This window comes from Podarcis melisellensis (genome assembly GCF_964234715.1).
Source record: "Podarcis melisellensis genome assembly, chromosome: 10".
Taxonomy (NCBI): Eukaryota; Metazoa; Chordata; class Lepidosauria; order Squamata; family Lacertidae; genus Podarcis; species Podarcis melisellensis.
The window spans coordinates 44,311,125-44,327,763 of NC_138542.1; the positions used below are offsets into that span (position 1 = coordinate 44,311,125).

A 16,639-nucleotide genomic window follows, 5' to 3' on the forward strand; every position below is an offset into this window, starting at 1 on the left:
TGGGCACAGGCCAGTTTATTTGGTATGGCAGTAAAAGCGTAGATTCTTTAAAAAAACTTATTTCCCCCTCCCTAGATGTTAAAGCTTCTGATGCTTATTTCACAGCACTGGCTTCATAATGACAAAATCAAAGTTATATGAATCTGGCAAGCCCTGGTGCTTTGTTTTGTTGAAACGCGTCCAGCTGAACACAGGCAGGTCCTCTTCCACAGTTGGTCCATTAATGGCATAGGCTGCAAAGTTCGTAGCCATAGAGAGGTCTGATACCTGTGAAGGATCATAGGAGAATACTTCATTGTAAAAGGAAAGGGGGCAGTATCATCACCCCCCCTCAAAAAAAGCCACAGAGCTACTCTCTCTCTCAACACCAGCACACTAATGGTCCAAAAGTTATCTAACCTCTTTCCTTCTCCATTTTGCTCGGCTTCTGTTGCACCCGATAATTTATTTATCTCAATTTATTTGTCTCCCTTCCAAAGCCTCAAGGCGGCTTACAATGAAAAGAAGGGCAAATCTTATTTTTTAATATAACTATTTTGTGCATGAAGAGTTCTGCACAAAAAGAGCTGTTTTTAAAATACCGTGAATGTGCCTTCCACAAGATCCAGTGGGAAAAGGCAGGCTGCATTCTTACCCAGGGCCGGATTAAAGCAACTCCAGCTGGAGCTAGGAGACCTTGGGAGCACAAAACTTAATAGAATCTGATCATGAGAAACAAAACTTCATTCTCTTCTTTCTCTACTACTCAGTGAAAGTAGAGCACTACTTATTTATCATATAACTCTATGAGAAGCTTTAAAGCCTCCACAAACTTTACTAAACATACTAAATATGCACTTGTGTAACTGTTACAGAGTCACAGACTCTTATGTCACAGGTTGAATGTTACCAAGCAACTGAGCCTAGGTATCTGTTTTCTAATTTTTTTGGGCAAGAGGCTGAGGCTCTCCTAGATTATGAGGCCCTGGCCTGCAGCCGCCCAGCCCACATATAAATCTGTCACTGTCCTTACCTTTGGGCTGCATATAATGACATAACAGAGGAGGAAGTGTGTGTGTGAGAGAGAGAGAGAGATAAAGAATGAATGGATGGATGGATGGATGGATGGATGAATGAATGAATCCACCCTCTCCACAAGCATCTAGAACAGGCCAGTTCTTCTGGGAGTCGTTACCTTGGAGTCATAGCAGCCAGCTGGCATTGGAGACTCAGGGTTCAGGTCTCCCCTGCAGCAAATGGTATTACAGGGATTGTGCCTTGTATAGGGATCTTTTGTGTAGTCTAGAAAACAAAGGAACCAGAGAATGAGGATTTAAGCCAGTGTTCATAGCCATGAGGACCCACTGCATTTCTCAGTCCAGTGGTACCTCGGGTTAAGAACTTAATTCATTCTGGAGGTCCATTCTTAACCTGAAACTGTTCTTAACCTGAGGTACCACTTTAGATAATGGGGCCGCCGCTGCGCAATTTCTGTTCTCATCCTGAAGCAAAGTTCTTAAACCGAGGTACTATTTCTGGGTTAGCGGAGTCTGTAACCTGAAGCATCTGTAACATGGAGCTTCTGTAACCTGACGTACCACTGTATTTGTTAATTTACAAGCATATCCTCCCGCCTGACCTCAAAGAGTTTAGGCCCTCTCCGGCTTTTATTCTCACAGCAGTCCTATAAGGTAGGTGAGAAAGAGAAAGAGAAAGAGAAAGAGAAAGAGAGAGAGAGAGAAGCCCAAGATCACTCAGTGAGGTGTGAGGTTCATGGCTAAGCCTGGGCTGATCACAGGGCTAAAAGGAGTGCAAAGGCAATGGTGACTCATACCCTTGCATTGGAAACAAATGTTTCAGCCATTCTGTGCTAGATGTCAAATGCCTCAGGGGTTACAGTGCAGAATTCAAACGGCCCTGACTGCTCACAGAGTTAGGTATTTACAGACAGGATTTTAACCACAGTTCAACTTGAGTCTCATTCACACTGGGACGTATTTTGACAACACTGTGGGGACTGCCAGACTTGGCATCAGTTTGGAGGGGATCCAAAATTTCGGGGTCACACATTAATGAAGCTCTCCAGACTGTCAGTATTTTGTGGGAATGTGATTTGATTGCATACCAAAACTTCCAGTCTGCACATTTAAAGTGGACGAAAAGCGCTTTGTCACCCTAGCAAAAAATCTACCGTATTTTTCGCTCTATAACACGCACCTGACCATAACACGCACATCGTTTTTAGAGGAGGAAAACAAGGGAAAAAACATTCCTGAATGAAACAGTGGATGTATCATTTTTGTGCTTCATGCTGTGGCCACAGACATGTGATCTGATGGTGAATTTGGGGTGACCCAATGCAAAAATCCTGAGAATTCCTGTGGATCCATGCTTTGTAACCACGTTTTTGCACCATTGCAGCCCCAGGCAACAGTGGGTGCGTGATTTTTTTGGTGCAGGCTGTAGCCATGGACATGCTATGTGATCTGATGGTGAATTTGGGGTGACCCAATGCAAAGATCCTGAGAATCCCTGTGGATCCATGCTTTGTAACCACATTTTTGCACCACTGCAGCCCCAGGCAACAGTGGGTGCATGATTTTTTTGGTGCAGGCTGTAGCCATGGACATGCTATGTGATCTGATGGTGAATTTGGGGTGACCCAATGCAAAGATCCTAGGGTTCCATGTGGATCCATGCTTTTTAACCACGTTTTTGCACCATTGCAGCCCCAGGCAACAGTGGGTGCGTGATTTTGGGGGGGCAGACTGTAGCCATGGACATGCTATGTGATCTGATGGTGAGTTTGGGGTGACCCAATGCAAAGATCCTGAGGATCCATGTGGATCTATGCTTTGTAACCACATTTTAAGTGGGGAGCGAAGGAAAAACAAAGAAGGGACATGAGAGGGGTGTGCAGAGAAGCAGCTGGCTAAGAATACAGGAGAGGGATTTAACGGGAGGGAGGAAAGGAAGGCAAAAGTTTTCCCCCACCCAAGCCAGCCAGCCAGCCATCTCTCTCTCTCTCTCTCTCTCTCTCTCTCTCTCTCTCTCTCTCTCCCCCTCTCTCGCTCTCTCCCTCCCCCCTCTCTCTCCCTCCCCCTCTCTCTCTCCCTCTCCCCCAGTAGCACCGGAGCACAGAGAGGAATTAGAAGGACTCTGCTTTCCCCTCTCCTTGCCTGGAGGGGAGGGACTTTCCCTGCTCTTTGTTCCGTTTCAGCAAACACAGCAAGGAAACAGAGGAGGCTGGGCAGTAAGACCCTGAGGCAGAATGCAGGAAAGCAGCCGCTTCCTCTTTTCAGGTTTCCCTTCTCCGTGAAGCGCAATTTGATTTTTGCCTGATTTTTCGGCTCCAGGGACCACACATTCGCTCTATAACACGCACAGACATTTCCCCTTCCTTTTTAGGAGAAAAAATCTGCGTGTTATAGAGGGAAAAATACGGTACTTAAAAACATCACCACCATGCTTTGAAAACTGCAGAATGAAAAAGTGTTTAATGAGAAGACGTTTAAACACCCTCAAACAAATCAGACTGAATAGGTATAATCTAACCTCTGCGTAAACTTTCTGCAAGCAAATCACAATGGATGCTGAATAAACAGAAATGTAAGGGACTAAACCTAAAGATCTGAGAAGTTCTTTGGGGGGGGGGACTAATATTTTGTTAGATTTGGGCTCCCACCTCAAAATCTGAATGGGTTTTGAAAACTGTATCCAGGTAGTTGAAGTTCAACAACTTTCTTTCCTTGTCCAAGTTTGGTTCAGAAACCAAAACAGCAAAGGAAAACTCTTATGATTTTTTTCTGAGTTGCCTGAAAAGGCTAGCAAGCATACAGATGATGGCAGTGCTAATTCCTTGCAATGAGCCTTTTCACGTTGTGGAGATGGGAGGGAAAAGGTTTGTAAATAGGGGTGGACAACCTGCGCCATCAGCCTAGATTCAGAAGCCCTCTGCAAGTGAAGAAGAAGAAGAGGAGGAGGAGGAGGAGTTTGGATTTGATATCCCGCCTTTCACTCCCCTTCAGGAGTCTCAAAGCGGCTAACATTCTCCTTTCCCTTCCTCCCCCACAACAAACACTCTGTGAGGTGAGTGGGGCTGAGCAACTTCAGAGAAGTGTGACTGGCCCAAGGTCACCCAGCAGCTGCATGTGGAGGAGCGGAGACGCGAACCCAGTTCCCTAGATTACGAGACTACCACTCTTAACCACTACACCACACTGGCTCTAGAAGTGATCATATCACATCTCTGACAAGAGTGATCCCTCCCTCCCACTGGATGCCAAGGAAGAGTAAAGAAATGGGTGGCAAGGACAGACAGCAGGCTATGGCAGAAAGAGAGATAAAAAACTGGGATGGCCCATCCACCATCAGCTTCTGCCCTTCCCCGTTGCTGGCATTTGGACCTCAATAATTACACCAGAGGAAAGGTCATCCTAGGCAGAAAAAAGGTTCCCTGGCCATATGTTAAAGGATAATTTAAAATGTCATACTGTTGTATCTCATTATGTGCTTCATGGTCTCCATGTCAGTCACTTTCCCTTGGTCCCGTCGGAAGATTTTTGCTCTGGGAGCCATCTCATAAGAGAAGTCTAGGCCGTATTTTTCAACATACTCTGTATATCCGCTCAGATTGTAGATATTTTCATGAAAAGGGACGTTGTAAGAAGGCCAGTATCCTGTAAAAGTAGACACAAAAGATAAGGGGCATTGGAGAAGAGGTTTTGGACACTGCTTGAAAGTTCCCAAAGTTTTGAATTTGAAAGCTGAACTGCAAGAAACACAACCCTCTTTCTAGAGCTTGCTGTCACTCACAAGGAAATAAATGAATGGGACAGAACTTGCAATGGAAGGAAAGTAACAGTTGTAAAAGCAAATTTCACTTGGAGAGGCTGACATACCAAAGAATCTCAGCATTTACCCAAAAACAGTGGAAGTCTTTTGAGCACCATCTATTAACATTTACGCTGCTGCGTGCTAGAGTCACCTGCAAACATTACATTACTACACACACACCCTTTTTGCACAAATACAAATCTGGAATTACTGGCGTGTTACAAATTTATCCTAGACTATTTTCTAATTCTCCCTAGTTAAGCAAAAGTGTTAACTTTCAGCAGAGACTTTTTTAAAAAAAACCCAAACTCCAGAACTCCTATTGAAGCTTTTACCTTTACGGAGAACACTTGTCTGATCAGAATATTCCACAAGTTTTGGGATCTGTTCAACGACATAGAGGGTTCCTTCACCAAGACTCTCTTGCAGTTTGACCCTGTTTGTATTCAGTATCATGTACTGGTTGTTATAAGTACCTAAAGTCAGTGAGGAGACAGTTAAACTTTTAACTTTTGGGACAAGAGGATTGAGAGAATTGTACACAAAGAGATTCACTTCAAATATACCAACCAGAATTTTCCCTTTCGAAGGCTTGTGCCCAGGACTTTCCGCAGTGGGCCATCATGTTGGCAATGCGGACTCTCTGCCATGCAAAGAGACTCTCAGGTACCACTTGTTTGAGAAGAGAATGGTTGTATACGCTGTTTGTGGTCTGCAACATGATCAAGCCATTGCCAAGTATGTAAAAGTCATCTAGGGATACCAAAAAACCTGAATACAAAATAAAAGGAGATGGCTTGTTATCCATAAATGAATGCTTCACAATGTTTATTCTGAGGCTTCTCCAACAAATTTTGCCGGGCTCCTGGATTTGTCTCTGACTGCTGCAAGGCTAGGGACAAGCAGTCTTCACTCCAACCTTGCTAAGAAAGGACACCCTTATAAACAATTTTAAATGGGGAACTGCCATCTATACAGTCAGACATTCCTGCCTTCGTGGAATATTTGGCAATAATGGACTATGGTCAAATACTAGGCAGTCAGTTCACAATATCTTCTTGTCAATCAATGGACATAACAACACACTGTTATGAGGCTTAGCAAAGCAGTCCGTTGACTGGGATGATTTTTGTAAATTTAATTTATAAGCCACCTTTCTTGAGCGCAGTCCATGGATGTATAACAGGGGAGGTGTCAGTTCTGCAGGATCTATTTCATATTTTAGTGGAACTCCAAGTGTCTGGAGCTAAGAATGAAAGGAACCAATGCTGCTGAACAGCTGAACACAGGGATTAACAGAGCTCACAGACCTTCCACACAAAAATCCATTCCTGGTTTGCCCACCTGTCTTCATTTCTGCAGTCTAATTTAGTCATATTGTTGTTCCTATTTTTAAGTGATTAGGTGCCCAGAAATCCTCCTAAATTATGACCAATCAATTAAGGCCCCATCACCTTGAGACTCTGACCTTCCCACAGCTACACAGGGCCTTTGTAGAACTAAGATTCCAATAGATGCCCTCAACATATTTAGAAGGGAGTTATCAAATAATTCCCCATATGGATTGAAATGTATATATGGATGCAATCAGGTAGAGGACATCACACACTATCTTCTGATTTGCCCCCTGTACACAATGCCCAGAGGAAACTTTATACTGCCAATTCTTAATTGGCTTCCAGGTCAATCCACACAGGAAGTGACAGTTGAATTCCTAGCAGATAAACATCTATATATTACACACCAGGGAGCCAAATTTGCGCTGGCAGCCAAGAAGCTCCGTTCCAGCTATGTGAATGCACTCCAATTTAAAATTTTAATGTAATCAATTTCTTTTTATGTTGTAAACTCCTACAGGCTACGTTGTATGATTTTAGAAGAAAGTTTTCCTTTTATTCTCTGCTGTCCATTATAAAGGCCTTTGGCTATATAAAATAACATTGACCAAACTGACTTACACCACAACCACCCAGCCATTTACCAGAGAATCTCCTGACATTGGATGAAACCTCTGTAGTCCATGGAGGACCGAATAATATTTTATAAAACACAGTATTAAAGAAAGATGAAATGAATGCTTTAAGTTAAATGAACAACATCAAAGTCACAATTCAGTTCCATTTTGAGCTTCACAATGGGCTGCTTATGTGACATGAGCTTATAACTCTCTTACAGAGACATCTAAAAACTATGGATGGCAAAACAGCTGACATGACAATTTCCTAGGTGTTCACATTCACTGGTTCCACATAGGTTTCTAAAAGGTATCACACAGAGACATGTACACAGCCCTTAGAGCTAATTTTGTAGGTTGTGATTCTGTAACAGGTATGTGCCCTGGAAAACAGCAGGGGGAAATCAGCATCCCTAAGGAAAAGTACTTGAAAATGAAAACTACAAGCACCGGCGGCTCTCTGAAGTTCTGCCTAGTCAGCATTGTGTTTCTCTATTTGCATGGGCTTATGAGAATTTGATGTAATTGAAATTGCCTCTTGACACGGTTTATCTACTTCATCTGTAAGCCAGTCTCCCTATCGCTCACTCTCAAGGATCCTTGAATGAGCCCCATAATTCTATCAATGCAAACAAAAGTGTTTCTGATTGCATCTTCTGGATCCAAGCCATGTAGCTACTCAGCAAACCTTGTAGAGAACACTGGGGCCTTGCAGCCTCATTCACCACAGCCTTATTAATGAGAGGTGATGTTAGTGTTTCAAGCAGTTCCCCCAAAGGGCCAGACATGATCAGAAACAGGAGTGACTGCTGGAAATGGTACAAGCATGAAATATAATATAATAAAATACAGTCCCTATTGCGATAAAAAATAAAATAAAAGCATGACTACTGCAAGCACTGCACAAAGTATTTCCAGGCAAGTTGTTTTAAATTTTGTGCATATAAATGTATACAGCAGCATTCATCCATTCTCACTACAGCAAGTGAACAGAAATCTTCTACAAGTGCCAAGTGTTGTGTAATGGTTAGAGTGTCAGACCAGGACCTGGGAAACCAGGATTTGAATTCCCACTCAGCCATGAAACTCACTGGGCAACCTTGGGCTCATCATTACCTCTCAGCCTAACCTACCTCACAGGGCTGTTGTGGAGATTAATTGAGGAGGGGAGAACCATGTATGCCACCTCGAGCTCCTTGGAAGGGAAGGAGGGGTATAGATTCAATAAACAAATAAAATAATAAGACCAGTGGCACATTATTAAAAGCAGGCACACTTAACAATCAAACCCTTATACTCAGCACATGCAAAATCTTGCACTCACAAAGTTTTCCCCTCACAAAGTTTGGAGAGGTGCTGTTTTGCCCCCGTCCCATGTGATTGCTAACCGAGCAGAGGAATTTTGTACCAACGGTTCCCCACGCTGTGCTCTGCAGATCCCTAGCACACTGTTGCCCACACTGTTCAAAAGGCTTCCAGCCACCCTTGGAGGCAGGGAAGGAGTGACTGACTTTTCAAGCTGCCTTCTGCTTGCACAAACATAGGATGCAAGGTATTTGTTTATTAATACTACCTTTTATACTGCCTTTCAATCATATTCCCAGGGTGGTTTATAAAAAGATTACAGTACAAATATATATATAAAAAAACATAAACTAAAAGCTACAAAATTATAAAAGCAGCATAAAGCAGTTGACAGGATTACAACTGCAGTTAAAAATTAAAAATAAAGTATCTGCCTGGCACCAAAAAGACAACAGCAGGTAAAAAAGCCAGTTAAAAACATGCTGTTTAAAGTTTGGGGCACAGCTTTAAGAAGGAAAGTTATTCCATCTACCTTTTCCTACACACACTAACTGGAATTAATTCAAGGCCAGCTAGAGGCATCTTGAAATATTTTGACTGGAGGACGCAATGTTCTCAGTAGGTGCAACACTACAAAAACACTACTAGGCACTTGGGTGGTTTGTAATGGTTTGTGGTTGAAACTTGTGTGGCAGACTTGAAAAGCAGGCTTGTGATATCCAGTATCACTGGGCTGGTGCCAAGATCACACACACAGGGATGTGAGTCTCCTTAGGGCAAACTCAATGGTACTTGTTCAGTGAGGGTGAGGGAGATTATGTCAGCTGGTGGTCATGCTATTAGTTTGTATTAATCAAATTTTGAATGGTCTTCCCATTTTTATTGTGCTTTTTTATGAGTGATGACCTTTGGCTAAGCAATAAAGTTTTGGATTTGGTTCGCTGAAGAAGCACAACCTCCTTACCAGCCCAAATCCATATCCAATTTGTCTAACCAGTCAGCAAGCTTTGCTACGTATTAATCTGCAGGTTTATTTGGATTATAAAGCCTTTGTTACCCTATCTGCCTTTGAATTCAAGTTCCTACAGGGCAGCAAACTCTATGAGATTCTACAGCATACAGGCAAGACTCCTGCATTCAAACATAACAAACTCGCACAGAGTTCCATTCACACATCTAAGTTACCTGGGTAACTGCTGAATGAAGCACGGCCTGAGCTCGTTTGTGGATCATCAACTCTAAAGTCCCAGTGCTTATAGATTCTCAAAGTGGCTGCATATGTGAACCAGCTAGAATGAGCAAATAATATATTTTCATATCCAGGGAGGACCTAGCCAAGAGAAGTAGTAGCCATGTTAGTCTCATGCAGTCAAAATGGCAGAGTCTTGTGGCACCTTAAAGACAGACTAATTTATTGTGGCATGAGATTCTGTGGATTCAAGCCCACTTCTTCAGAAGCATGAAGCGAGAGAGAGGGACAGAGGAATGATCTACCTTGTTGGTCTTTGGCTAGTAGACTCAAGAACAGATGCATCACAACAACAGCAGCAGCACAACCAACATGGTTAAAACATTTAAGACACATGTTCTGAGATATATTGGGTAAATAACTTGTTAGCAGAACTCCAGATAGATCAGTAGTCTTTGACATTTTTCAACCTAGGACCCACCATTATAGAATCACAGAATCTTAGAACTGTAGAGTTGGAAGGGAGCCTAAGGGTCATCTAGTCCAACCCCCTGCTATGCAGGAATCTCAACTAGATGGCAGATGGCCATCTAACCTCTGCTTAAAAACCTCCAAGGAAGGAGAGTCCACCACCTCTCATAGGAGTCCATTCCACTGTCAAATAGCTCTTCTTGATGTTTAGTTGGAATCTCCTTTCTTGTAACTTGAATCCATTGGTTTGGGTTCTACCCTCCAGAGCAGGTGAAAACAAGCTTGTGACAGCCCTTGAGATATTGAAAGATGGCTATCATATCTCCTCTCAGTCTCCTCTTTTCCAAGCTAAAAATGCCCAGCTCCTTCAACCGTTCCTCACCCATTTATCATCTTAGATTAAAGGTGAGTCTTGGGTTGGAAAAAGTTGAAGACTGATGATCCAGAGTCCTACTAACAAGCTGCAATCTGGCAATGCACTGCTAGCAATTCATCCAATTATTTTTATTCTTTTAAAAGGAAATAGCACCCATATCCCTGAATCGGATATTCCTTGTAACATTTTTGTTCAACCTTTTCAAGTGCCTGTCAAATCACTGTCAGTAGGGCGCATCTTAACCCTTCCATTTACTTATATTTGAATTCTTATGTTGCACATCTGCTTAGATTCCATATCAGAATACCTGTTGTATATTTCCAAGGTGTATATGAATAATTTATAAATCCAAAATTCTCTCTCCAATAATATATTTTAGTTTGGTATTTGCCATTTCTGTGAACATCAGTTTTAGTAAAATATGCATTTTATGCAAACATTGGTCTGAATGAGACAGGCAATTCTTAGGACTTGACTTTTCTTTCAAACTATTGAATATCCAGTATCTTGATTACATTTTTGACTGGGACACTTCTGAAATTTTCTCCCAGAATAAAGTGGGGCTATTTTAGAGAGAACAGACAATGACAATTTTTTTTATTAAAAAAAGTATAGTAAAACCAACAGTATGAGATTAAATTATCAATGCTATGTATGCATAAGGCTTAGAAAAATGGGGTACAAAGTATAAATTCAATTTTGGGGTGCAGTTGGCTACATCTTTTCTTTTAGGCCTAAAGGTAGAAACAGGAATATTGTTGGTCTCACCTTAATCAGAGCAGAGCAATGGCCCATATCCCATAGGTACTGTGTAGAGTCTCCTGTCATTAAATTAGTCATTGCTGAACCTGAGAATAAGGCAGGAATGAGGTCAAGCAGATCTCCAACTGCATTCAGGAAACAGACTTGGAAGGGAGTGAGAGGCTGGAAGTAAAGAGAGATGAGATATTTGTAATTTTAGACTCAAGTTTGCCATGACAGTGGTACCCAACACAGTAATAGCTGCCCATGCCTGAATGACTTTTTTTCCCCCAAGGAGGGAGTCTGAAGAACCAAGTCAAGTGACAAGTAATGAAGTTTTAGTACTAGTGCACAAATAAAAAGTTAACAAATTACCAGGCCTGGATATAGTACAGGCCTGAAATTTCTTGAAAAGATCAGATGTGAAACTGCCATTTTTCTGCAAAAGGATATGCAACATCACCAATGTTGGCCTCTTTACTCAAGAGCTGAAAATCAGCCACTGCAATGCCAATTTTGAAAAGGGGTTCGTTGAGGAACTCGATTAACAATATGGCTGCCATGTAGATGGTGGACATGGTTCTGGTTCCCTCAGAAGAGGTGACTGTCCATTAATAGCAATTTTGCATCCCATTCTCTTTATACTGAGAATGTAGCTGAGAAGGTAGCGCACATGCTTTACATGCAAGGAGTCCCAGATTTTATCCCTGGCATCTCCAAGTTGGGCCAAGAAGGACTCCTGCCTGGCACCCCAGAGAGTCAAGTATTGACAATACTAAGCTAGAAGAACCAATGATTTGACTTGCCACAAGGCAGTTTCCTTTGTTCCTATGCAGAAAGATGTGGTAGGACAAAACTTCCCTCTACAGTTCTTCCTGTTACTAGGTAGGACTGATGGAAGAGACAGAGGGAAGGTGGTTCTTCCCTCTAAAAAATGCACAACTAGTGAATGACGGAGCCAGGGCAAGCCTCCCTCCTTCAGCATGGTTGATGGGCTGGGGATTAGGAGCTCAAGGAAACAATGTCAGCAGAAGAAACTATAGCTGGTAGCTATGAAAACAGAAGAGAATGTACAGCAAGTCAGTATGTTTCTTCTCAATATCATGTTTAGAATTAGTTTTGCCTTGAGAAACAGGAAATCCAAACTCTTTGCTAATAATTCTTGCAGAAATATCATGACATGGTAAAAGTTGGTTTCCTAATCAAAATTACTGTGTAGCAATAAAGTTTTTCAAAAAAAATATCCTCTCAGTAGGCTTCTTCAGAATATAGCAGGGAATAAGATTGTTTTCCTAGCCTTTTTCCAGATTAAGAAGAGTAGAGAATTATGTGGAGTTTGAATATAAGAGTTTAGATGCAGCTAGTACCAAAATATACCATTTGCCAAGATATTTGCAAGAAGTGGTTTAAGACGGAGACTTTAAACACTGAAATTATGAAATTAAGGAAAGCAACTGTATGTTATGTATACATAGTTCTCTAAATATATTCAATATTTAAACCCCTCATTTCTTTGGAAAATGTGACTATAAAGAAATTCCTTCAGCAAAGAGTTATGCTCTGATCCTAAGATCTAGACTAATGACAGAGCAAAGGATGCTTGGCAGTGCATTGGAAAGGTGGTGCTCAAAGTTATGTGAGGTATTTAAACAGACAGAATAATAGAACTGTGAAGTAGGGTGGGACCCTGAGGAACATCTAGTCCAACCCCATGCAGTGCAGAAATATGCAGCTGTCCCATATGGGGACTGAATCTGCAACTTTGGCGTTATCAGCACCTGCTCTAACCAACCAAGTTGCTTGACTAAGGAGTGTTTTGCATGTCAGAAGTTAAAGAGTTATTGGATCTGGCAAGCATGGGATGCTGCAGTAACAACTGACCTAACAAAGAGACAGATGGAATAGACTTTTGTTTATATAGGCATATGGATCCTTGAAAAACAAATATAGGTGATTATTGCCCAGAGCTTATTTTGTGAGAAGGCAAAGAGAATGGATTCAAAAGCAGCTCATGGAATTCTGCCAGATGCTTCTGTTGGAGCTCAGAACAGGTAGAAGACAGTTTATATACTACTTCTATCATAGTCATCCAGAATATGCAAAGACAGACCAGCTGTTGTAACAGATTTGATTTTATTCTTTCTTCCTGGGTCCCATTTTGCTCTGTGCTGTGTATAATTTCATCTCTTCAGATTGCTGTGCCTCAGATGCTGAAGAGGGAGAATGAATGACCCACTTTAAGAACTGTAGTGCTTTTAAGTACCATATTGACAAATAAGGCACAGAAAAGACATGTACATCACTACTACTGACTCGATCAATGCAACACACACAAAAACTCTGGGGGGAAGGTTGTGCACAACAGCGTGTGGCACTGGCCAAATATTGCTACAGCTGGTATCATAAGAAAAACTGCTCCTAATTTTGGTACACAAAGGGTTAAGTTAATTTTCCAAGTGACTAAATGAGGAAGAGAATGGGATGAGTCGTGTATACATTATTGTATACTGTACTCTGGCTCCTGTGGACTCACAGTTTTTCAATCTGTGTACACATAATGTTATCCATGATGCAGTTCTATCCTGTAGTTTCTTGTAAAATACTATGCTTGACATCAAAATTACCTCCATGCAAATTTTGTGAAACATGCACTTCGTCTGGATGTGACCAAAGTCAGAGAATGAGGACAAAAATCCTGCAGAGGTGGGATATGTTTTTCTTATACTCTGATGGTATCCCTACTTCATGCTAGAATTTTCAAAGGGAACACTTCTTTGCAAGATGGTTTGCATGTCTAATTAAAAGCCAACTGTTGCCTTTCAGCAGGTTAAAGTTCTTTTGTTAAAGATCAGTGCGTTTTACAAAGTGAACCTATGCATTCAGAATTAAGCACCAGAGTTCAATGCAGCTTACTCCCAGGACATCATGCACAGGGTGGTAGTCATGCTAATTAATACATTTGGTATTACATGTGTGCACACAGAGACAGATAAACAATAATGGATCAACACTCCTATGTTTTGAGAATATTTGGGGACTGTTCATTTTTGCACCACAGCTCTTATCCCCAAAATGAGTCCCCCCTTATACACAGCTGCAATCTCACCATTTGGGAGAAATCATTTAGAACACTCACACCCGTTTAGGCACTCACACCCATTCCATTTTACGATATGTCTGTTTCAGCAGTGATATCGCAAAAGCCCATTTTCGTAAGCTCACGAATTTAAGCAGCACTTTAACTTTTCAGTCAGAATTTTTTTGGGGGGAGGCTTATATTCAGGCCAATACAACATATTTGTGTTAACTTCTAGTATAATACACACGTTCAAAATGTATTTTATCCAGAAGCAAGGTCAATGTATTTCAACTGTATTTTTACTTCCAAGGTGCTTAATAGGATCACAGATCTGGTTGTGAAACAATTCTCAACCTTTTTCATTTCTTCTTTGTTTCTGTAGCTTACTTTCAGAGAAAGCTGGAAGCAAAACCATCAGGGGATAAGTGCTATTTATTTTAAATGCTGCTGATCCTGCCTTCATAAACCCTGGGCTCCATGTTTCCTTGCAGTGCTTAGACAAAGACGGAAAGGTCAGTTAGTTATTCGTGTCTCTACTCTCCCAGTGTGAAATAAAATGGCTGAGCTTGGCAATAAAGGTGAAAGCTATTTGTCTCCAGTCAGTTCTCAACTTGCTAATTCTCAATGCTGCCGCCTCATTGATATCCCAGAGGGCTGCCGGCCCACACAACAATTATGGCTACAATGACAGCAGCTGCATGCAGTGTCACTTCCCATTCTGTGTGTGTGGTAGAGCATGTGCAGACAGACCTTCGTCACCCCACCCAAGTTTCCTAAAGGCCTAGAGTTGCAAACAAGAGTTTCTGGAATTAATATTAAACTCTGATACTGTGCACCAATTTGATAGCTGCAATCTAAATGGATTCTTTGATGTAAAGAAAGCAGGAAAAACACCCTTTCAGTTTTTGTGTGTGGTCTAAACTCTCTTTCCCCTTCAAGTGATAAGCCTTACTGTTTTTTGAGTCTTACTGTTTTTTGCTGTCGCTTAGCCCACTCCACTGTTCCCATGTACAGCCCATCCAACTGGGCAATGATGTACCCGGCATGTCTCCAGAAGGGGTCATTCTTGTTTTTTTTAATTTGTTGTCTGGTCCACTTATCTTGTTTCCTGTAGAGAGGAAAATGTGACTTTAGAGTGCGTTTTTTTCACAGGCCAGATAGCCTTAAGTCCAACTGGGATCCATCGGCACTTGCTCCTGAGTAAACATGCTTAGCTCAGATCACACTTTTATCAAGTAAACAAACATTGTAGCCTGCTGACAAAACTCAGGTTGTGTTAATAAATGTTATTTTGCTCAGAGATAACTAAATCAGGTCACCTTTCAACTTGTTTCACTTATAATTTTATAAGGGAACAGTTTGTATATTATATACTCTCAGGGAAATTTACTTGCCCAAGAACCAGGGTGGTGCAGGGCGTTCACTTGCATCTCTATAGACACCGTACACTGTCAACTCTTGCAACATCTCCCAGGATGCTTCTAGAGGATTGTCTATTTCAAACAAAAATCCATTAATGTTGTGCAACCTTAAAGACTTAAGAAATTTATTGTGGCACAATATTTTCCTGAATCAACTTGTTCAACAAAAACAAGAAGATATCACCAGGGTGACTGGAACTTCTAGGCAACTTTTGTTCCTATTTGTGAAAAGAGCATTTTATTTTTATAACATACCGCATAAAATCTTTAACTTTTCTCTCAATGAGGACATTCTTAATCAGCTGTGTATATAGGTTTGCAAGATGGTCACACATGTGTCTGGGGGGGAAAAAGAGGAGGGAAATGTTATAAATACAAATACCCACTGTCCATTAGACAATGGTCTTGGACCTCATGGCCCTGGCTACATTTGGACTTATTTTCCAATAGACCTCAGTTTTGTGTGGATACCTATATGGACATTTGGAGAACTTATATTAACTTACATGTTTAACCCAAGAAGTATGTGCTGATGGTTACTGAATTCACATTGTGATGGCTGTTAATTTTATTTTATTGCTTTTTTTGAGAAAAAAATGTTTTGCTAAATTTGCAAAGGTCTGAATCATTCCATGCCTCCTGACCCCTTGCTCAGCTAGTCCACGGTCCTTGTACCACCACCTACCCACTTCTTGTAGCAAGCAGGACTTTAGCTTTGGCCAACAACTTCTAGAAGAAGAGATGGGCAAGCAAAGATATTGGCATAGTAGGAGGGTGAGGCAACTATAACCTCTCTCACTGGTTCATACTTCTGAAGAAACAAGCATAATATCTAGGTTGGCATGTTATCCCCACTTCCCACACATCCAGTAGAGCATAATGACACACCACTCAGTATAGCGTTATAGCGCACCTGGAAGCACTCCAGGGAAAAAAAGTACCATTAGCCATGCAACAACCAGCTCGTTGGAACTTGTCCCAATCCGCTGATGAAACCCAGCAGGAGCTAGAACAGCCCAGCTCAAAAGGAATTCCTCATCCCACAAATTATAGCTCAAACTATGAAAATGCATTTTTAAAAAAACAATAGACTATCTGCTTCTTGGCCAAATGTCCAGCATGTATCTCAAGTTATACGTCATGCGTTGTGATACATTCATAATGAATGCTGACAGTAATGAATGTTGAAATGAAGTCCCAAATTGGCTTTGGCAAGATGGGCCCAGAACACTAACCAAATATCCAGTTTATCCCAAGTTTTGAATAAGATACCACATTTCATCTAATA

The 16,639-nt window shown here is 41.5% G+C and overlaps 1 protein-coding gene across 3 annotated transcripts in view; it reads right to left on the minus strand.

The window, feature by feature from the left end:
• PLBD1 (phospholipase B domain containing 1) overlaps positions 1 to 16,639 on the minus strand; it is a 27,845-nt gene continuing 11,206 nt past the window's right edge. For all 3 annotated transcript variants that reach the window (XM_081928582.1, XM_081928584.1, XM_081928583.1), the window contains exons 3-11: positions 15,607 to 15,690; positions 14,900 to 15,038; positions 10,879 to 11,034; positions 9,260 to 9,404; positions 5,386 to 5,586; positions 5,151 to 5,291; positions 4,473 to 4,658; positions 1,175 to 1,281; positions 1 to 267 (exon numbers count right to left, since the gene is read on the minus strand). In XM_081928582.1, the coding sequence (XP_081784708.1) occupies positions 100 to 267; positions 1,175 to 1,281; positions 4,473 to 4,658; positions 5,151 to 5,291; positions 5,386 to 5,586; positions 9,260 to 9,404; positions 10,879 to 11,034; positions 14,900 to 15,038; positions 15,607 to 15,690 (1,327 nt within the window). In that variant the 3' untranslated portion in view covers positions 1 to 99. The remainder of the gene's footprint in view (positions 268 to 1,174; positions 1,282 to 4,472; positions 4,659 to 5,150; positions 5,292 to 5,385; positions 5,587 to 9,259; positions 9,405 to 10,878; positions 11,035 to 14,899; positions 15,039 to 15,606; positions 15,691 to 16,639) is intronic.